The sequence below is a fragment of the Rissa tridactyla genome, chromosome 4, assembly GCF_028500815.1.
Source record: "Rissa tridactyla isolate bRisTri1 chromosome 4, bRisTri1.patW.cur.20221130, whole genome shotgun sequence".
Classification (NCBI taxonomy): Eukaryota; Metazoa; Chordata; class Aves; order Charadriiformes; family Laridae; genus Rissa; species Rissa tridactyla.
The window spans coordinates 58,851,049-58,874,788 of NC_071469.1; the positions used below are offsets into that span (position 1 = coordinate 58,851,049).

At 41.0% G+C, this 23,740-nt stretch overlaps 1 protein-coding gene across 1 annotated transcript in view; it reads right to left on the minus strand.

Annotated features, from left to right (window-relative positions):
- Positions 1–3,306: 3,306 nt before the first annotated feature.
- The window catches only part of BEGAIN (brain enriched guanylate kinase associated), a 152,741-nt gene continuing 132,307 nt past the window's right edge, over positions 3,307–23,740 (minus strand). Inside the window, exons 7-9 of the mRNA XM_054199961.1 lie at positions 11,456–11,563; positions 7,928–8,011; positions 3,307–4,680 (exon numbers count right to left, since the gene is read on the minus strand). Coding sequence (XP_054055936.1) covers positions 3,307–4,680; positions 7,928–8,011; positions 11,456–11,563 — 1,566 coding nt within the window. The remainder of the gene's footprint in view (positions 4,681–7,927; positions 8,012–11,455; positions 11,564–23,740) is intronic.

Sequence of the window (23,740 nt, forward strand, 5' to 3'; positions counted from 1 at the left end):
CTCTTCTACCCTCTCCTACTCCGTCTATTTTTAACCAGGTTCAATCTCCTAAAACCTCAGTGACTACTAAATCTGCACTCGGGCCAAACATGTTGTCTGGTGGCACAACAGAGCCCTCCTAAAGTCACAGAGCACTGCAGTAAGTCTGGAGAGACCAAAGGAAGAAAATCCCTTTTAAAGATCGCCAGTGACATACTCCAAAAATCTTCTACGTGACAGGACTTTTTTTGATGATTTTTCTCCCAGTGTGAAAACTGAAGGTAAGGAAAAAATTAAAACATAACCGCAAAGAAAATGTAAATCAAGTGTGAAAACACTTAGTATCTTTCTGGTCTTATGCCTCAGGTCTAACTCTGTAGTTGTCTCACAAAATCAAAACTGAATGTGCCAAAAAAAGAAGGAATATTTTATTACAACCTTTCAAAGGTCTTTTGAAAAATTAAACCAAACCATGGTTAAACCTGTAAACCTGAGAAAATTCCAGCGAATTATTGAAACTTTTTTTTCCCCTCACGTTCATAGAAAATTTGCAAATGTACTGTCAGTTTTTCTGATTAAGCAGAAATTAAAATTGACGTTAAATAACTTTTCTAGCCATTTTTATTGATTCATTTGAAATTCATTACAGGGTTACATATTGTTCTGTAACGTAGTTCGTTACAGAAAAATGTTACAGGGTTATAGGCTATTTTACAAGGAAAACCCAGTACTAATTGGCTGGTTTCGATCTGCATATTAGTACACATAAGCTGGGAAAAAGAGTCAAGTGAAGCACAGAAGCAGACTTTGAAACTGCAGTAGTATGAAAGGACATAATAAAACAGGATATTAAATAATCAGATATATAATATCTAGCAGAAACTTAATTTTGTGTAATTGCCAAAATAGCAGCTTAGTGTCCAATAATGAATGATATTATAAAAGGATTAGTCTGATACCGTGTTCCAGTTCATAAATGTCACGATTTATTGTTCCATAGCTTACTCTTTTTTTGGTGAAATAACAGTTAATTTTCACTTCTTGCATACAAATCCTTGTATTCATTGCCCAGAGAAATGAATGTCTTGCCTTAGAGATTGTCTAAATTTTATATCCCTGAATGAGTCAACAGTGAGATTTCTTCACATCTGTTTTCTATCTTAGTGTTTTTCTATCTCAGTGTTAGAGTCTACTCACTGTAGGTCAGATCCTGCCGTAAGAAGCAGTTGGCCTTGGGGAACTTTATTCTATGTGGTTTTTATGGACTTCACGGAATTATTTGTGGCATGACCTGCCACTCACACTCACTGTGAGCAAGTTGGGGAACATAAAAGCACAGGGTGTGTTATAGCTTTTGTACTGAAATCAGCTTCGGTTTATAGTGTTACGTTGCACCTTACCTGTGTGATATTAGCTACCATTGTTCTTCACAGTGCGGCTACAAACCTCGGAGGTGCTGTAGGGACTGTATGCCAGATCTTCAAAACAGCACAGCAAGTCCTTGCACACATCAATAACAGTCAAATTTTTTATATTATCCATGAAGAATACAGAAAGCCGTGAGAATTGTTGATGCCAAATGCATTGAATCTGTGGCCTCGTGATTTAAGATGCTTATGTGGGAAATGAGCAGTTCTGGTTCACAGTTACTTGCCAGGTGACTGCTTTTGGAGAGTCAGCAGAAAATATATATATATTTTTTTAATAGGTATTGAATGGTAGGTCATTATTTTAGCCTTATAAGGACCTATATCTTAGACTTCCACAGTGATCTCACTGATTACTACCACGCATTGCACTCTTTCCCCATGCATGAGCTGATAAGACTATTTCAAGTATAGGATATGTGTTCAATGAACACAACTTAAAAGAATTATTGAATATTTTTTGCTGTATTCTGCCTGCCCCTAAGCAGCAATATTGAAGCCAGGAAGGAAATACACAGGATTTCCCTTTCTCTCCTTTTTGTTTTTCTCCTCTTCTCCTTTTGCTCTTTCCCTTCTGTTGCTGTCCAAGTTGTACACTCCTTAGTGGTGAAATGGTGAGAAACAGAAAACTCTAAGGAAATGTAAAAACTACAGGTAAAACCATGGCTTCTTAGAGACAGGGGTGAAATTCCCATAGGCTATGCAAGGCCAGATTTCCCTTAAGCTTTAGAAAAATCTCTTTGCTAGAAATACCAAGCTACATATGAAAAAAGGGCAACTGTGGAAGGTAACAGTCCTAAAGACCTAAAAGGTTGTGTCAAGTATGTGCGTAACGGAGGAGGAGCTTAAATCACAGGTTCTCAAGATTTTCTTTTCAGTGCGCAGAGCCCTGCCCAGTGAATTCAAGCCTGTGGATAAACAGTTTGTTTTCCTTGTTTTCTTTTCACAGGCTGATGAGAAGCTTTCCTTCCGCACCCAGGGACCGCGGACTGAGAACCAGTGCTCTGGATCTTACAGAGAAAGGCAGACTCCTGTAGAAAGCAATCTAAACCAGGAGCTTTGCTCATTAACTTTTGCTGGACTGATGCCACCCAGAGCAATCCCACGTTCTATTGTCCAGGGTATGTTTTAACGAAGGAAAAAAACCCACCCCAAAATATCTCCACTGGTGTCTTTTATTAAGTAATGCAAAATACAGTATTAATTATGACACTGCATGCATTTTAGACAATATAAATGCAAGCCTACAGAAAATGTGACAAAGAAACCCTCAATTAATTTTGAGGTAGTATACAAGGAAAAATAGGAAAGCAGAAACACAGTGGATTAAAGAACAAAATATTAGTATCACTTTGTGCATACATTAGTCACTCATAAATACATTTGTATGAAATAACTTAAGATACAATTCCATTCTTGTTAAAAAATATACTTCTTCAAATTCACTGTTCTTGTTTGTTGTGTTTTTTTTTTTTTCACATGACATTTTATGGTATTTTATCAGGTGGATTTATTTTTGATCACCGCCGTCATGATTTTACCCTTTTCCTCCAAGAGTTTAGGCACAGATGGCCTCATGCACAAAAAATAAATAAGAAACCTGCTTGAAGGGAAAAGAATTCTGCTCAAATAGCTTAGGATAGTCTAATAAATACCGTTTTGTTTATAAAAATATTTCAGGTTTATAAAAGAGGGGAGGGGACGGTCTCCCACGTGGAAAGGATGTTAAGTGAAAAGTGCTGTATAACATTTTTGAAGAGATTTTGTTTTAAACTTATAGTACCATTATGAATATATATTTTATAATAATCCTGTTCCTTAGAACCTTGTTGTTCGCTAGAAGTATCAAATGCTGTTTGTTTCCTTTTGTTTGTTGTCTTATTGCCGTTTTGGAAGATGCCTAGTTCAGAAGGGTTCCGTATAATTGTGCTTTTGTAAGGCTGTCCTTCCGACTCAAACCAGTACTCCCAGTCCGCTGAAACTGCTGCTGTTTGCTGTGAACACCCGAATGGCTTCCTTGCTCCATGGAAGACTGGTGGATTTCTGAAGCCTCCATTGAACTCTGGTTGAGGGACTCTGCTGAGCTGTTGGGGCTCACGTCCACGTATTCTCTTTTCAATACTGGGCTATTTTCGATGTTTTTGCTACTGCATAACTGGACGGTGATCCTTTCGTTTTTTTGGTCTCTTGGTTCTTTTGTTTTGTAAGCAGGCAATTTGTCCTGTTTACAGCTAGTGCTGATGTCAATATTCAGGCCACTGTCTGTTCTCAGGAAGCAAGAATCCACAAGCCTGCTTTGGCAGATATCGTCTCCCTCTGAGCAGCTATCTGCTTTGTAGCTAGCATAGATGGGGCTTGTTCGACTGTCTCCCTTCTTAATTGGGCTGCTGTAGTACTGCTCGGAAAAACTACAGGGCGACAGCCTGCCAGCGTTCCTGTAAGAGTACGCCCCAATGTCCTCCACGCTCAATTGCCTCCATCGCCCAGGCAGGTCTTCTTCTGAAAGGTGGGTGCTCCTGCACTCGTTCCTCATTTTCTGATTGGCTAAAGCCTGCTGTGGTGTTATGGCTGAGAAATGAAAAGGTTCGTTTGCATAAGGAGGCAGAGTCCTAGTAAAAGTGGGCGAGTTCTCGTTGTCGTCGGCAAGCTCCATGTGCTGCGCGGGTTTGGACTTGGCAAACCTAGGACTTCCCTGATGCTCATAACCTGCAGGTGACTTTCTTTCAAACAGTTCATCTCGGTTGCTCATGTAGATCGCTTGCTGAGAGGCTGTCAGCGTGTTGGCTTGGGCGTTCTCCTTCTCCTCGGATGTGACGCTGAAGCTGGAATAGGAGCTGGAGGTCGGCAGAGAGGTAATGTACTCTGGGAAAGCTTCGTGAGAGAAGCTGGAATGGAAACCGTCTTCTTCGACGGTGCTGTCCGTGGAGTTCTGGGACCTCAGGAACCCCACGTCTTTCACTTGCGTGTCCACACTCTGCCTCCTCTCCCTCCTCCTCTCCTCAGGGCAGTAAAGGGCGGTGTCGCTGCAGTAGATGTCCGACTTGTACTGGGGCCTTTGTCCGAGTTTTCCAGCAGAGTCCTGAAAATTGAGATCCCTTGTAGATGGGCTTGACAAGTGTGAAGACAAGCTGTTCGGGTCTGGTTTTTCCAGTACTTTGGCAATGACGCAAGTGGGTATGGTATCAGCGTAAGATGTGTGGCACAAGGGGACAGAAAGGCTGCACCCGTGTTTTTCCAGGTGGATGCTGACTCTTTCCTGAAAGTCAGATGGCAACTGTAACATAAAGACATGGCAAAGGGGACAGGAGAAAAGGGTGCACGTCAGTACTGGTGTCTGCTTGGGCTTATACAACATTGATAAATGAGTGCTGTTTATGACATTGCATAGCTCACTGCGCATGGTTCTTTGACTAACACAACCTTTTGGTGCATTTCTGAAAACAAACATAATCAAATGCCTTTCATTTATTAGCATTTGGAAATCTTAATCTGCTTCCCCTCGTGGAAAACAGGGTGAAACTGAAACGGTTCCTTCCAAGTTCATTCAGGTTGAATGGGAATGATGTAAAGAATGTAGCAAACAGTGATCTTAAAAAGGTGGGTAGGGAATTACAGCCTACAGCAACACTTTCCAGACTGCACGCACGGCTGCGATTTGCAGTTGGAGTGTGGGGGGGTGCGGAGGTCTCTGCTGGGGTGAGGAAAGAGGAGGAAGAGATCAGACCTATTCTGTCCTTTTGCCTTCCTTTAAGCTCCTCTTGCCTCCAGCACGGTGCCAAATTGGCTCCTGCCCTTCAGCGTGGCATTTGATGAACAATGCTGTTTGAAGAGGCGGGGAAGTTGGTTTCACTGACACTTAAAGCAACGGACTGACTGCTGTGACAGGAGTGTTCCTGTGCTGGGAAAAAGCAAATCGCAGCAGCTACCTTGGCCCTGCACTGGGACACTGCTTGGCAGATCCACCATCCGTATAAGCCTGGACATGCTCCCCTCTTCCAGCAGCCACTACCTGACTGCTTTTCTAGTTTCTTGCCACACCGGCAGAAATATGAGCGAAGGCCTGAATTTACATTATGATTCCTGTGACAGATTAGCCAGAATTAATCAATATGTCTGCTACGCGTCAGAGATCATATAGTTTTTGCAGAAGTCTGGATCAGCTCTGTGGATGGTGGTTCCACCTGCCATTCTATGGTGTGGACCAAAAGAGACTGAGAGCCCGCATTCCTTGGTGCGGCTCAAAAGCCTGGCAGGTAATGCCTACACAGGTACCACCAAGCATGCCCACCAGTCAGGTTTCATTTGCATTCCTCGTGTCAGATGTCTATCAATGATCAGACAGTGATATGAGAGTGCCGCATGATGGTCGTCTCTCAGTATTTCTTACTGGAAATCAAAAGAACTCATGTTCAGGACTAAGGTTTGAGTTTGTGACTGTGATATCTCCTTTGATATCCATGTTGATTTACACCACTGAAGAATTTAGCCCCTGAATGCTTGGCTGAACTCTGATTTACTCAGCGCTTTCTTTTTGTAACTAGAAATGAAGTTTCTCTTTATCACATAATCAGTGGTTACTCCTATAGCCCTAACAATTGCACTCCCTCCTTGACTTTGTTTCTCTAGATGAGAGAACCCTACAAATACTGAAGGGGTTCCCCCCTCCCCACTCCCATTCTAGGCAAGAGAAATTTTAGCTGCCTGCTCCTTGTAATGATCTCCCAACATATAAGATACGGAGCTCCTCTTTCAGCATCACTGGGAAGTTTGTAAAGTTGGTTTAATCCCCAAAACTCAATGTATTCAAAATGTGGCATGTTGTGAAATGGCATTCTTGTTAATGTGGAGTAGGATGAGTGTTTTTTCAACCAACAGACCTTCCAGTATATTTTGAATTAATCATTATGTTGTTAATTATCTCATATGTCTTCCATTGGAAATAAAGAGTATGATATTGCCAATCTGCTGGCAGACAGCAATATTAGTCATAGTAGGTACAGATGCAACAAAGATTGAATAAATGGGTTGGAAAATAGGGCTGCCATAAATTGCCACAGAAATGAGGAAAAGAAATACAGTTCGTTTAACGTGAAACTGCTTATGGGACAGCTGTTATTATTTTTATATCCTCTAACACGATTTGATCTATTTGATATACACTACTTGTATTATGAAACGCAGTAAGAAAAAGAACATTATTTTCTGGGCATTGCACTGGAAACTGGAATTACTAAAATGATATTGCTGTCACATTACTATACGGTACTATAGTTTAGGCTTCTGGATAATATACAATACTTTATCAGGCAACATTCGCATTTGTAAGGAATTTATTGGCTGTGACAGCACATTCACACTTGCTAAATTAATAAATACTTGGACTTATGAGTGGAGACTTTGCATTTAGTTGCATTTATGACAGTCTGGGAAATTGTGGGGAGATCCCACATTTGCGATAGTTTTCTGCAAGTGAACCACTAAGTACTTTTAAGGTCCTAATTCTTGCTAACATGTAGGGTGCTTTCAAGTGTGAGTAATGTCATGATAACTCCTGGACATGAATTGCTGAGGGAAGTCAGTTACTAGGAAAAAATAACAGGACCAGGATAATGCTTAATTTGGAAGTTCCATCTCAGTTCCAGAAAATCATTGCCCATTTGACAGAAGGGTCTTGTTCTGTCCTTATTTACCAGGATTGTTTGGTGCTATGAAGCAGCCTACTGGCTTAGAAATGGTTTATACATTCCACATTCGATTTGGCATCGCTCCATCACAGAATTGCACAAGAGAGACCATTTTGGGGGGGGCGGACAGACATTAAGCTGATGGGATTGATGAAGGGAAGGCTTTTCTCCATGACCTTCACTGAAGCAATACACATGAGGAAGGCGCTATTGCTTTGTGTAGGGCCTGCACAGTCTTGTTCACTAAGATAATATTTGCCTCCCCTTTAAGGAGACTGTTTCTCAAGCCTAGTTTCCTTGGAAGCAAGGACTATTAATTAAAGTTTACACCTTGGAAATCAATCATTCGGTGCTCTGGTTGCTTTAGAAAAAGATATTTTTTCTGTCAGTCCATTTAAAAATTCAGGTTTAGAAATTAGCTGGACTGGAAAATAGCTTCAGGAGGAAAATTGATTCTATCAGAATCTCTGATGCCTGTCATTTCCCTGCTCTCCCTGCCCCCTCCCCCCCAGCATTTTGCAGCCTAGAGTTCTCAGCACTTTGGTTTTGCTAAAACCTTTATTTTCCACGGGATCAGCACTAGGCACGTTCTACCTGATGGCAGAGGTTTTGGGGAAGAGAGTACCTCCAAGTTCCATCAATAGCTGTGATTTTGTCAGCACCTCCCTCAGCCGCGCAGAATGGTGCATAAGCCTCCTGCTGCTTAAAGATGGGGGGAGGAGATGTGGAAATCAAAGCCTTAAGGGCAAACAAGTTCTGGAATTGATACATGTAAAATAACCTGTTTTCCGTAAAATATTTATTTCTTTGAATATTCACCAAGTTCGGTCACGTTACCTCCGAAAGCTTATGTGCCCTGTCGTAATTCTTGCTGCACTGGAGCAACTGAGCAGCTAAATTGCAGTCCTTCCTATAGAGCTCCTAGAAAAACAAAAAATAGCTTGTTTTTTTAAAGTTTGCAAATAGCTTGTGGCTTTCAGCCTTTCTCCCACGCCTCAGCAATCCTTTAAAAATTGACTTTGGGAAAATTTGGAGCATACTTTAACTTTTAAATACACTAAGAGTCCGTGTTTCTTGCACAGTCCTTTTGCTCCGTGCGGGCTGATAAAATTACTAGAAAGAAAATTTTGAGAACTATTACTACAGAACAGTAATCTGCATTTCAAAAGACGGGTACTTACCATTAGGAACTGGACTTTATACTGCTAACATGCGTGATGCTATGAAGGCTAAAATAAACATGATCTTTTAAGCAAAAAGAAAATTAAGAACAGGCAATTTCTACTGAGTGTTATGCAGATCAGCACTAAGATACTACTTAAGAAAATGTTTAAATGATCTTACGAGACTGTGGGAGAAATTCATTGCAGAAATATACATTGTATTGTTTTTTAAAAAGAAGGCCTTTGCTTCCTTACAAAACTTTGTTGCTGGTTCCTGGCTCCTTTCATATCTTGTGGAATGCAGCTACACAAATATATTACATCTCACTGCAAATATTTGATGCTGCAGAACAGGGTATTTTTGCTGGGTAAGAAATTACCATGAGAATTCCATGCAGGGAAAAGGAGAATCTAAACAAGCCGCTTGCTTACACTATTTTTGTATTGAATGGCTCCCACAGCCTATTTAATGGGAAAATTCAGTACATAGATTTGCCCCTCATCTAAATTTAATTTAGCACACGCGACTGTAACTGTATCCTTCAACCAGTATCTTTGGGTCCCTGGAGGTAAGAGTTGTGTGTTGCTTCTCCTGATCTGGGTGCCATTAAAAACAAAGTTGGCTTCAGAGGTTTTCTTTATAGGTGTGCATAGATGAGATATAGACAAAGCATAAAGGTATCCACGGACACTAGGCACTGTTAACCTGTAAAAAGCAGAAAACGTTTGTAGAGAAACTGTGTTGAATACTGAAATGTTACCACTTTATTGCGTGAAGATGTTTACTGTTCCACTTGTTCTTTTAAAAACTGACAAAGAAATTTTCTGTGAAAAGGAAAGGTGGAAATTCCCTCTGTTTTGAAATACCATTTTAAAGGTATTGTTCAATAACAGGTGCAACGAGGTGTTCTTGGGAGTCTGTGAGGCACAGGGGTAGTAAATGGATTTCTCCTATCATCATTAGTTCATTATATCTACGCATTCAAGGGCCTTTAGATAGTCTTGGTTTGTAATATTTTCATACGTGACACTTCTGCCTTAAATGTACTGGGGAGATACATTCATTTATGTAGGTCTTAAATTTGACATCAGTACACACTATTTTTATTCCCGAAAAGAGATGCAAACAGTAGGAATCCAAGAATTCAATTTAGAAGCAGAATCTGTTGCATGTGTATGCGATTCTGGCATGTTACATGCACGTTAAACACATAATATATTGCTGCACAGTGTACTCCAAGTCCCGTATGGCACCACCGGGCACAGAAAAATGAAATCACTCCAAAATCTAATCCTTTCTTCAAAAGCTGTGAGGCTCTGTTTCTGTGAAGCGGTTGTCATGGAGAGTACAAAAAGCATTTCTGACACTTTATTTTTAGCAGCTTTAAAAATTACTACAGAAAAATTACATGCAAGCTGAACGTGCCACGTGTACCTTGTCCTCAACATGCTGGGACATGCCGTGCGACTGCAGGGACTTTCTGTCCTTTAATGTTTATCTGAACAGAAACTAGCCACATCTGTGGCAACTAGAACAACAATCAGCAGTTAATGCCAAACGTGTTTTCCATAGTCTAAAACATCTTCTTGCGTCAAAAGCATCATTTTACGTATCTGTCAGAAGAGTAAGGGGAAATGTAATCAAAGGAAGAAATACTGGCAAAACAAAAACATGTTCTCCCCATCTAGGATTCTTCAGTTTAACACCGTTTCTACTTATTAGGTATAATATTAATGGTTTGTTTCATAGTTCTTTACGTTAAAATTTGGAAATTAACCTTTACTTTCATTAGTGGTGCTACATAACTAAGGGCAGGATTTTGTCTGTGAATTAACCTCAGGTATGAATAAGTGGTACTGTTATTTGGGGCTTCTGGACCATACCCTAATGTTCAGAATAGTTCAGAATAATTCTTGGAAGAAGAGCACTCAGTACTCCAGTAGAGGCTGAGCTGCCTTTTTAAAACTTGGAATATTGAAAACACTTCTTCAAATGCGGGCTCAAACCTGACCCCATGAAGAGGTGTAAATGCATGAATACTGACTGGGAGAGTTTTACAATTTCCGCCCCTCCCCATTTTAAAACTGGAATTAACTCCACTGATTTTAGCTGAATTAGTCTGGAAGTATACCTGTACTTCTGAAACATCAATGTAGCCCATTGCATCTACCATGTTCTGTTAGTTACAGCTATTAGGGTTATGAAGTAACTGTTGTTTCAGCACAATTTCTATAGAAGTAAAGGGTCAGATTGTGAACTCTTTGTTTCCGTTGGAAAGCTATTAATTGCATCGGCACAATTCACATCAACAGGCATATTAATGGGATCAAATGCTCCCTACTATGATTAAGAGGTCTTATGAAATATGGGAAGATTGAATGCAAGATGCTAAAAAATAAGTGCTCAGGGAAACATGGCTTCTGTAGATGAATTTTTTTATTAAGTGTCTAAGGAATGGCAGAATAATGAACTAAATGCCTGCAGTCTTCCTTTCTTTACTGTCTTTTTAGGTTTGTCCCTGGAAGGTTTTCATGAGCTTGGTTGCCAGCTGCAGTACACAGGCCGGTTTTCAGCAGTGTTTAATGAGATGCAGGGTGACCATCGCCAGAGATGTTCCTTGTTTCGTTCCACACAGGGACAGGTAAATTGTTACACATGAGCCACAGCTGGGGAAAACCTGGCTCCCGCTCCCTGCAATGATCTGAGTGACCAGGTTGGGTCAATCCTACCTTCTGCTAGCCGAGCTCACTTGTGCTGGGCATCCTGTTTCAGTGAGCAAGGACTGAAGGATCAGAGGGACTGCAGGAAATGTAGTGCTCTACACCGTGCCTAAAATCCTTCCTCCATACATGTGTTCACCTGATAGCTCTGAGCATGTGCTTCCACCAGTTTGCTGTACCAGACTGAAACCCACGGCAAAATCATTATGGGAATATTGCCACTTCTTAGAATTAATTTTTTTATCAGTTTTAGGTTAGACGTAAGGAAAAAAAAATCAATGAAAAGTTTCACCCCAACCCCATAGCTTAAGGAGAGCTGAATTTACAGAATGATGGGAACATCAAACATGAATTAACCGTCGACGTGGCAAGTTACATTTTATGTGAACAGTAAGAAATTATTCTATAATTCCATGGAAAGCGTATGGCATACTTCATTTCTGAATATAATCTCAAGATGTAACCATAATTAAATACTTACATTGTCTTCTGACAACTTATCTATTGTCACCTTGGCCTCTATTAAGTGATTATTAAGTGCAATTATTTCATGGCTCAAAGCCCGTTTTTCCTCTTCGTAATGTTGACCCTGTGTAGAAAATGGAGTAGTCAGTATTTTTTCTACTGTCAGAATACTTCAGCAAAAGGCCCAAAGGTTGATGACATTCTCAAATCCAGGCAAAAGCACAACAGACCAATTCTTATTTCTTTTTGTTTTCTTTTTTTTTCCTATTTTTTGCTATTTTCCCACAGCAGATGAGACAATGCACCTTGAAAATATGGAGGTCAAACTGAGCTCACATTAGGAACCTTCACAAAAGGCTCTAGCCTGTGCAAAAGCATTCGATTGAGGACCAGCTAATTCCTTCTTCGCCACAAGGCAGCGTTTCTAACCTGGAAGGGACTTGGGCTGCTCCTGGCTTTTGCTACAGGAATGTTTCGCTTACGCCACCAGCTCCCATTCTCATCGGGCAGGAAGAACAATATTTAAAGAGGAAAGTAGTTGTGTTTGAGGCAATTTCTTTTTAGCTGTTGACTGTGCTGGCTGCTTTAAAAGCCCTGAATGAGGTTGTTCCTTTCTCAAGATGAATGTTTGCCTGATTGCGGGGTTAACACTCATTAGCAGAACGTGGCCCGCTGTGGGATAACAGGAAAATAGTCTGATTCAACTTCTTGCTGCCCACTAATTTAATCTTGTTACCAGTAAGATGTAACTCTTTATTATAAATGCAAAGAAACCTGTGGGAAAAGTAAAGTGCCAGTGGCCATTCCCATCCGTGTCCCATTTTCATATTGCAATGCTTATTGAGCCACCTCCTATGTCAAAAATTATTTTGTAGCGCTCTTTTATAACCCTGTCTCCAGCCTTACGTTAGTATTAGAAAGTAGGGTAGCTTCTGAATGCTTTAGCTGAGATCAAGGCATCTTCCTTGCACTCAGAGCTGCCCAAGACCATGGTAACAAGAAGGTTTGCCCATTATCTGAAGGGATCTTTTAGAAAGCAGGGTTGCGATAAGAAGAGAAGGCAGGGTAAACTTTCATGTATGCCCATTTTGTTTTGCGAACTCAGTCCAGTGACAAATTCACAATCTCACTTCCCATTCTAAAATTGTTAGAGTAATTTGTGAAGGACTTTCTCCAGCAGGTTGATTGTATTAGCTACTGATATTTCCCAAATGCCATATTGCCAGGGTCACACAAAAATCTTCCATCAATGCACAGCCGGCACTGTCAGCTAATTGACAGCAATGGGAGTTGTGTGTTTCCAAGTCCGAATGAATATCAAGGTTAATTACCCAGCTGCAAAGCACCAGGCTATATTAAAGAAGGGTGATTGAATTGGAAGTGGCAACTCTCATCCTACGTTGCTATTTAGAGAAAAACACCTTCTCAAATGGTCTAAGCAAACCCACGGCTTGCTTTAAACAGCGCAGCTATGATTGAAGTCTCTTTGTGAAGGTCTGGACCGGCCTGTTTTAATGTCTGCTTTTCTACGGACCATCTGTTCCCCGCTGTTGCAAGACCTCGGTCCTGAGAGCCCAGCTGTGCCTGGCGGCTGGCTCGGGCTTGTCACCTCTCCTCTTTTCATTCCCGTTGATCAGGTGCCTCTGCTAGCTGCCTGGGGACTGTATCACGGAAAGCCAAAGCGTCGCTTTGAGAGCTTGCAAGAGCTCCAACCCCACTGATTTTAACAAGGCACATGGTCCTAGGGGCTGTGTTTTTTAATTAGGCAGATTGATGATGTTTTATATGAGGCCCTTAGCTCTCATTGATTTTGTTGTGAACTAAACAACTAGGAACTTTGTAAACCTCCTGGACATCTGGACACTTCTAGAAATCTCTCTCCTTTGAGAGTATGACCAGAGATTATATTTTCAAAGGTATTTAGCTGTGTAATGAGGTAGACAAGTGCTATATTGGCATCTTCAAGTACCTGGGAAAAATGTGCCCCCTCAATTTTCCGACTGATTTCATGCTTTTGAAGGATCCAGGCCCACTGAGTACAGACTTAATCTTCCAAATAACCATTTGTATTGAAGATTTTATTAAGCCTTGTATGACAAGCTGTCGTCAATGCCAGGGCAGCTGATTTGTAGGACCCCCTTCTGCTCTAAGTGTCTTTGATTTCAATGAGCGTTGCTCTTGCCTAATCAAATTGAACTTGCCTCAATATATTTTACAGTTCAGGAAAGATCATCTGATCAAGGATTTATAGTCTTCAGCACAGAGAGGAACTCGTAAAAGGGCAGCAGATTCAGGCTTTGGGACCAGTACTTTCTATTGCATTGAGTAATGCTGAATCTGACTGAATTATGGTTTAATTTTATTTCTGTTATGATGACTTTGGGGCTGATGTTTTCCAGACTTAGTATCTGACCAAGTGTGACTTTAAAAAATATTTTGTATTTGTTGAACTGTAAAAGTCGCCTCAGTCCAAATTTATACTATATAGGTCAGCAGATAGACACCAAAGTCATAAACATCTCAGCAGTGCTGTGGAGGAGGGAGAATAGAAAGAAAAGCCAGTCCCAGTCTTCTCCACCAGTATATGTTGGCGTCTTTCTCTTGAAATCAGTGTTGTTGACATAAGCAAAGAGTCTGTCCCACTGTGGAAAAATGAGGTAGCTTAAGGTTGTACATGACCCTGACAGGCTCTGGCATATTGACCACATATTGTGTGTCCATCTTTAAAAGTTCAGGGCTTCAGCCAGATGTTATTGTGGTCCAGTGGTGGCAGTAAGAGGACAGAGCATTAATCCTGACACTATCTTGAGAAAATGGTGCAGCTGGAAGGATGGCATGGTAGTGCTGGATCACTGCATTAAAAGGATTGCTGGTTACCGGGGACTCTGACTTTGAGCGCTCCAGTTGCAGTCAGACAATCGTATTTTCAGCATCAGGTACAGATGTCAGAGAGGGATGAAAGGAGGACAGGAATCATAAAATCAATGCTATGATTGCCAGTTACAAACAGAAATGTTTATTTTTCTTATGACTACTTTTGGCAGAGCTCTCTATGTCTGGAACTTTTTAGATGCTTGGCCCTCCTGCTCTTCCTTAAGACTGGTGACCTCTCCTCCCTCCTTTTGGCAATGCTTTCTGCTCTGCAGGTGCTAACAACCTGTCTCTCAAAACTCAATGACAGATTAAGTTAATGGTGTTATTGATATGCCAATAGCTTGCAGCTGGGCTGAGGGCTCCTGAAGTCCTCTCCAAAATGCCATAGCTATAGGCTGCAATGGGCTGAGCTGCTGGTGGATCTTTGCTCAGAAGTCTTTGTTGAGTCAGCTCAGTGCATCTTGCCCTCGCTTCCTCCCCTGGCACAGAGCCAACATAAAAGAATGCAGCTCCGTAGTGTCTGACTAACTCAAGAGAACTGCAATCATGTGCCCACGTCTGAGTCAGATCAAATTCGTACTGCTGGGTGTCTCCAGCAGCACACAGTGCTGATGCTAATGTTGGGGAAACCGAGCGCTTGGAGCCCTTGCTCCTAGCCTGGATTTGGCATGAGCCTCACCACTTCCTTCCCAGATCTGATGAAGGAATTGGGTACGTGCTCTTCACAATGGGATCAAAGGATATAATAAAAGACGTCATCTCTGTCGGGAACCTTGTTTTTCTTATATTTGTATCTATCATAGTGACAACATCCCTCAGATCTTCACAGATCCATAAAAATATAAGGTGGGACTTTCAAAAGTGTTCGGTGTCTTCTAGTCCCTGCACCTGTTATCTGTGGTATAAGTGGGGTGAAGAGACTTTTGGTAGGTTGGTACAGCATGAAATAATTAATAGATAAGTGTATTTTGGAAGGTAACAAAAGCTGGATGAAAAGATCTGCTTTTCTTATTTATTAGTGGAACCACAAAGGTCCCTACTCTGGTCCTTCAGCAAAAATGGAGCAGCCTAAAAGTTGGCTGTCTCTCTGGTAATGTTTCAGTCTCCCTTCAATGCTTTCCAGCAACTGGAGAGTGTCCTACCATAAAGCAGTGTCAGCCTATTAGTCAAGGCTAGGCTGGTTACTATCATCTCTGCTGTCCTGCGAGAGCTCTGAGTTGGGTACAGACCTTTTGAAATCAGTCTCAGTTTTGCAAATGAGCAGTGCAGGTCTGTGGAAGTGTCAGCCTTTTCAAACATGGCAAAGGAAATCCCTTCCTGATGTTGCTGTAAGGAACATTTCAATGAAGAGCATTTCAATGCTGCCGTGAGAATAATGTAACGGTAGTAGTGACCATCAAGGCAGGCCAGCAGCTTTCTTTTGGAAATACCTCTTGATAAGTAATGCCTGGATGACAGACAGAAAGAGAGAGAGAATTTCTTCTGTTACAGATGCCACCAAAGTGGAACTGGTATCCCATCCTGAATGCCCGGATAGAGTTTTACTGCAATGTTTTTCTATGTGGAATACAGGCAGAACTTTGTTCCCTTTTTTCTTTACTACTGTGCCTGCTCAGGAGGAAAACAGCACTTCTACAGGAGAAAGTCCCCACTGGTCCAGTAACACTGTTAACTCAGTACTTTCTCACAGAACACCAGTCATGATCTTTTCGTTGCAAATGTTAATAGGTGCTGTAAGGTGTCTGCTCAGCAACTGCAATGTATTTACGGTCGTACTGTGGATTGTAGTTGGCGAGCAAGTGCTTGTGGGGGGATATACTTTCAAAACAAGGTTTGTATATTTTAAGGCAGTACTTTATAATCCCATTGAAATTACCCTATGAAGGATAAAACAGAGCAGTTGCAGATGACACGAAACTGGGAGGAGCGTCTGATACAGCAGAGGGTTGTGCTGCCATCCAGAGGGACCTCAACAGGCTGGGGAACTGGGCTCACAGGAACCTCACGAAGTTCAACAAGGGGAAGTGAAGACCAGATGACCTCCAGAGGTCCGTTCCAACACCAACAATTCTGTGATTCTGTGAGTTCTGTATCAAAATTACGGCTACCATGCCTCATGACTGCTGTGTTGACTGTATGCAGCATTTGGAGTTGTTATGATATATGGTATTTTAAAATCCTGTTATTAGCAAATACTGACATCTGCCATAGAAACAAATGTTGCTATTGTTATGCAAAGATAATTTTATATATAATTAATACATCTCTAGGTCCTAATAAAATAGGAGCAAGTATGCACTGAACATGGTATAAATTCTCTTACGCTTCTCCCTGGTATTCCATCAAAACTTCAAAAAGACCTCAGGTCAGACGGTGCGTATGAATGCATGTCTTTTGGAGTCAGTGATGCAACATCTAATTATTACTAATAATTACACTAATGATGAGGGATGAGGATGTGCTATCTATCACAAAGAAAGGGCACTTAGATGCTGCATGCATTCTCAGTGATTGTTCAACGACAGTACTTCAATGATGAGTGAGGATGAATTTGTTTTATAGCATCTGTCAGTGCATCTCATCCTGGTGAGATATAAATAAAAATAGTCATCCCTTGGGGAAGTGAAGGTTGGGTGGGTACGAAATAATCTCTCCCACCAGGTGTGGAAACTTTTCACTGTTGCAGAGGGTAACAGTGTGTCTTAGTTCAAGCTTATGTGCAGTCTTCTTCCCATCCGGGTCTGTCATGGTCTCTGCTGAGCAAGGCACAGTTTTGAAACACAATGTTCAAACCAAGGGGCCCCTTAGCTTGCTCGCAGAGTCTTAAACAGAAACTGGGTTGGTGAGGGGGATGGCTAGGCCAGGGGCATATCCGACAATGTAGAGAAAACAAGAATGGGAAAACCTGTGGTGGAAATAAAACATTTTTTCTATTGTAACTCTTAAAGTTAACAGCTGTTCTATTTATGGTACTTCCCCATGGACCATATGCACAACATATGTTTTATCAATTGGCTCATAAAAAAAGCAAAACATGGTGTAGCTTTGCAGATATTACTGGGTATTCTCTGCAGAAATTCATGATTTTAAGCATTACTGCGTGATAGTTTCTGCTCTGCAGATCTTCATGTTATTATGACGGATTATGCATTCGTGTGTGTGCATGTTTATGGATGCTTTGGAGCTGTGTGAGTTTATCTGCCAGTTAAGAGCCTAGCTATGGATATCCCCTACTCACACTCACTTGCACCCATGGGCAGAAACTGTAATAAAAACAGAGAACTGACAAGATGAGAACAACAAGTAAGAATAATGAAAGACTTTTCAATAAATAGTGAAACTGTATCAACTGATACCAGTTCATGACGCGATCCTTGGGGTGCAGGATTTGGTGCTGATCATTGCTTGAGAGCACCATTAAATACGTATTGCATTTTTGTCTTAACTTCTTTGTATAAAAGTCATATTTTTGTTTAACAGTAAAATGAGGATCCAAAGGATCTATTCACTTACAGACTCACTGAACCCGCAAGCCTGTTTAAGAATGTGCATCTTTACAAGCAACTAGAGTGAAAGAGACAAATGTTTAGCTAATTTATTAGGTAATTCTTTGTCAAGTTACAAACAAAACTGCAGGAATGTATAGGGACATACGCAGAGTCTGCGGCAGCATCCTGATCGCAATTCATGATGTTCCCACTGTCTCATTTTGTTTCCCACTGCAGTGATCTCCAGGACACCCATTCTTGTCTCAGCACCTCTGCATAAAACCAATAGAGCCTGGCTTTCAGGAATGCTGTTACATTATGGTAAGGAGCAATGACTAATTCATTATATTTATTCCATGGTATATTAGATATTTATTTAAAGTGGTTTTCTGATTCCAAGCTGCCAAGGGTGCAGGCGAGGCTGCAGTCTTCAGAGATAAATATTTGGCATTAAGGATTTTAAAACATCCACTTTTCTGGGAGGGTCAGAGAAGGTATGTTGTTAATGTGTCTCGTGCCGGAGGCTTTACCTACTGCAAAAATCTATGTCATGTTGGAATTCTTCCACTTAAAGAAGATAGTGGCAAGAACATTATTCCAATACGGCAGGCCTTTCTTATGATAAACACATGGGATAAAAGGAAGTGACAGCTGTACGAGGCTTTGCTTGGCTCAGGAAGAGACTAGATTGTCTGCTCTTGCCACAGCTTAATTCTGTAATTTTATCTAGGAGCTCATAAAAATAATTAGAAAAGAATTATATGCTCATAGTGAAATGAAAGGAATAGAGGCTTCAACTGAGCTGCTGGTAAGGAGTGAAACATTATGCAAAGAGAAAAAAAGGTTAGGTGAATGGGTAGCAAAGGAGAAGTACCATTACTCCAAGCCACACAAGGTAGGCTCATCAGGCTTGCAGCTTGAAGCTGTCATTCTAATGACTGATTGTTTGATGCTCAAACTTTCTAGCCACACAGGTTCACCTATGGAAATGGAGAAATTGCTGGACACAGGGTATTGCTTAGAGACTACTTAAGTAGACTGGGAAGGGAAAGTTGCATGAATTTCTCTGATTAAAGCAGTAAAATGGCCTAGGAAGGAAAATGTGGAATTCTGAACTTTGGAATCTTATATTAATTCATATTAAATTCAGATCTTTTTAATACGCAAGTGAATTATAATTAGAGTTGACTACTTAAGCAAGGTCAATTTCCCAACCAAACAACAAAACTAAGGCTAGACTATTTACAGTACTTTGCTCTTTAATACTTGCTTCTGCTCTAGGAATTATTAAATTCACATTTCCTGTCACCTTTTGACATTTTTTTCTTAGTAATTAGCTGTGTAGAAGAAAAATGAAACTCCCCTCCTCTTCCCCCTGTAATTGCTGTCTTAAAATAACTGTTTAGCTAAATGCGGTCTCTTGGGAGTTAAGATATTCCTCTCTCAGAAAAGTTTGCTCTGATTTATCGCACTCCTGTGGCAAGGCAGACTTTTCCTCTCTGGGTTTCTGCTTGCTACTGGAGCGCACAAGATCCGTTCTTGTAGCAAAGGCTTGTGCTGAGCCAGATTTGTGTCCAAGTCCTGCTTGGTGGTGCCTGGCCAGCTCGGAGCCAGCCACAGCAGGTCTGCTGTCCCCAGAGTGTTTGTCACAACAGTAATCCTGCTATTCGTCTTATGGCTGTATTATTGTTATGCTGTAGGCTTCTGTCTCCTGACTACCCCGGTTCACACCTAGGGCTCTTCCTCTTGTTGAATTTGATCCTTATAAACACGCCCACATCCAGGGTGGGTATGCCTTTTATATTCTGCGCTTCTCATCTCTTAAATGTATTTAATACACATTGAAACATCAGCTGGGATGTTGGTTGGAAAGATTTGGTAAGCTGGCTGAAAAATCGCAAGTACGGGAATAGGCATAATGCATTTGTGACTTTTCTGTGTGAATTAGTCCCTCCTTTTTTATTAAAAAAAAAATCTCTGCTATTTACTTTGTAAAATCTCATGTCGGGTAAAGCTATTTAAGGTTTGGTGGTCTTTCCCCCCCCAGTCAAGCCCAGCTCCTTGAGAAGATTGTGAGAAAATCCCTATAAGCTCTTTTCAAGGCAGAGCAGGGGGAGTTCATTAAAGTAAAATGCTCTGCTCAAATATCCAGCCCCTCAGACCCTGCTAAACAGTATCTTTTGGCAGCATCCCAATTCAAGCTGCCATAATCAAATATAATGGCTATATTAAATAACTAGTGCAAAAAAAAAAAGTATAAAAAAGAAAAGAATCATTATGTAAATTGCTTGAACAAAGAGAGAATTTTGCTTCCAATCCTGCTAATGTGCTACTCAAGTCTCCTCTGCCTCCTAACACAGCTCTCTGCAGAGCTGTTTTGGTGGTTGTTGTTGCAGTGCTTTTTTATATGGGTTTAATAGTGTTTCTTCGGAATTCCTGAGAAACCCTGGGTGGAGGGACAGGCAGGAGTGTGCCAGAGAGCTGGCGTGAAGTCTGCTGCATGGCTGGGGTCACACGAGGCTTTGATAGATATAGTCCTACTTGATCCTCATATCAGGGCCACTCTTTCTGCTGACTAGTGTTGGAGGAGTAAACTCTCCGGGTACAATGAAAGGCTGCAGAATGGATCTCTCAGTGTACTGATTAAGCTTTACTATAAAGGAAGTGCAAAACTTCCTCCCCATCTGACTGCTGGGATCAAATCCAAAGAAAATAAAAGACGGATATATTTTTATGGAAGAATTTGCTCCTACAAGCAGATAGGAAACTCATTGCTGTAAATTCCTTATGTCGCTATTCAGGGCGGTCGCCTGAACTGCCACCTCCAGAGTTTGTGTAGATAAGGAACACTCTACCTCTTGGTCAAGAGAAATGTCATAACCTCTCTTCCATGTCATAAGATCAGCTGTCTTGCTTGAATCAGCTCTAGTCTCCTCTGTGCCATTTCAGAGCTATTAGGGAATTTCATTTGCTTCCTTAACTATTCTGCATTACACTGTGACTCCACAGGCCTCTTTTTTTAGTGGTTAATCTGGTTTAAAAGGCCTTTGCTGCCACACAGCCGTTCACGGCCCCATCAGCTGTTCTGGCACAACTTTGTTGCCATCCTGAAAGCCAGGCGGGTGAAAAATAACCCTTTAAAATGGAAAAAAACTTTGTTTGAGAAAGAGTTCTTTTCAGCTATCTTTGCCATTAAGGAAAGCGTACACAGATTCCATACCCACAGTATTTCTTCGTGGCTTTCAGAGATCTGGCTCACAGTATGAATATTGTCCTGTCATATCTCAAGATTCAGTTTTCTTTCACCCTAGAGCTTTGCAAAAATTTCAGCACTGTGATTTCTTGATGCCATTTATCATAGCTATTCATATATCTCCTAATAATATTAAGTCTCTAAGGTATTATTTTCACAGCAGCTTATACATATTAATATCTTCTTCAGCAGAGGCTAAGGCAGACCTTCCCTTGTTTATATGTCTGGGGTGTCATTGTCCAAGTTTAAGGCAGTCACCTTCCTGCCTTCCTTCTATCAGCATAGAGATTTCTTCAAAGCATGAAATTCCTCACTGTATAGTTATTTTTTTGAGAATTGTCGGAGGAACAGCTCTCCAGCAGTGCCTCCTTCTCTCTACTGGCAGTTAGAGATGCTGAGGATAAAAATGCTTCAGCGATTTACATGCTAAATAGGCATTTAGCTTTTAGATACCTAAAACTAGGTAAAATGAAAGTTACTTTAAGTAACTAGCTCGATGGCATACAAATCGTGTTTGGCAGAGGCAAGGACTGAATCCATATCTCCCAAGACATAAGTCTTGTAATTCATGGGAAGCTTGCTTTTCTGGGTCTGTAGTTGTCCCCAGGGAAGAGCAGCGTGAAGGGATTTTGCAATTAGTGTGAATCTAGCTGAGAAATGCTTTCAGTAACTTGATTGGAAGTGACCTGTTGCTATACCAGTTTTGATGGTAAAACCTCAAGAAATGGAGCATGTGCTACCTCCCCGGGTAACAGGAGCTCTAAGGCTCTGCATTTGCAAACACTTTTCCCCATTTGAACAAGTCTGGTTCCTGCGTTTAGCCATCGTTCGTGGTTTGTCTGCTTAAAAAGCTGTCTGATATTTAGCATTTTCTCCCTGTGAAGACATTTATACAAGCCAGTTGTCTTTCACGACACTAAATAAGTGAGCTCCTTGTATTTCTTGCTGAGGCAGCTTCTTTCCTTCTCAGTCTCATTTTTCAGCTCGCAGTCAGTCTGAGTAATCTTCCACACCCTTTTAAAAATGTAAATATCAGAACTTCATCTGCTGTCTTCAAACTGGATTTTGCATTGTCTGAAACTGCAGTAAAATCATCATTCTACTCTATTCACTTTTTCCATGGTTATAAAATACTATGTATGTCATCTTTGCCATGGCGTGCTGCTGGAAGCTCGTGTTGAACTGTTCAGCCAGTGACTTTCAGAGTCACTGACCTTTCCTGAGTTACTGCTTTCCAGAGTATGGCCCCCTCCCCCTATTCCCCCCTCCCTGGTTTTGGGGTATGTTCTGCAAAGCATCTCCATAGATTTTATGCTTCTAATTGTCTGTGGGAAAACATATTTTGACTGAACGGGCACTTACTTATCACCATTTAACAATGTTGCTAATCCTTTTATCTCATTTTATCAGCAATAATTTTATGTTTACTTTTAGGACACTATTGAAAGCGTCGATTAATGCTGAGAACTGTACCCATCACTGGGCTGTCCTGACGCAGCCCTCTGAAAAGACTCTTTTATAATGGAAATACCCCAGTGCCTACTGCTTTTTGAGGTGGCTTTTAGTAATTTTGCAACCCACCTACTAACTGCTTTTGGTACTGTATCATGGTAGTTTTGTAATCACAGTCCTATGAAGTGGTACTTGTCACGTCTTACTATCCAAATATATCTACTCGACTGCCTTTGCTAAAGAAATTGTGGTTTATTTAACAATTTTTCATAAAAACGTGTTGACTTTCATTATTTATACTCCTGTGATTTAGTTTTCCAGTAGCTGAACATAATTGTCATAAACAATCACTTTGTGTTTTGTACAACCTCTATTTACTCCATTCTACGCTTGACCTCTTGGATGCTGGTACAGACAAGCAATTTTTTCAACCTCTAAAAATTATCCCAGCAGTCGGAGACTTATTTAAAATAAACATCAGCTTAACACATTAGTATGTATTTTTAATTTAGCTTGGAGTAGGAAGCTGGGAATCTGCTCAGCCAGTTCTTTTAGGACTCTTAGGTGGAAGCTTATGTAGGCTGCTGGTTTTTTTAAAAAAATTTTTCTGCAAGTGTTCCCTAAGACAAATCGCTCAACATTGTCTGTAGTTCCCATTGAATTTGGAAGTTGGACTGCAATCAGTAGTTAAAAAGTTGTGGCTTAAAGCAAAGTGTGGCACAAGAGCTCTGCCTGCTGCTAAGAGCAGCTGAGGGAAGAGGGAAAGATGCTCGTCTGGTTTCTGGCCCATGTGGCCAGGCAAGAACTTGAAATGGCATCAACTACCCAAGCTGTGTCAGAAGGAGACATTTTCCATCACAGTCAGCCTGCGATAGCGGCTTTGCAAAGCTGGTGTAAGAAGCGCGTCACAGGTACACTATGGTGAGGAGGGAGCTGCTTCACACTTGGACAACACAGAGCCACAGGGGCAAGATGGGTGGACTTTGCCCAGTATTATTGCTTGAGTTTTGAGGTACCCCAATAGCAGAAACATTTAGTACGTCTTTCTGGGTGTTACACCAAGTGATTTTGAAAAACTCTTCTGCAAAGCATCAGAGATGGAAACTGTCTGTAATGAGCTTTTCAGTCTAACCTTAACACACTTGATTTCTTTTTTTAGCTGTTGTGTTTGCCAAGTGACATTGCTCTGAAAGTTAATTGCTGCTTATAACTAATTCATTTAACTTTCAGACAC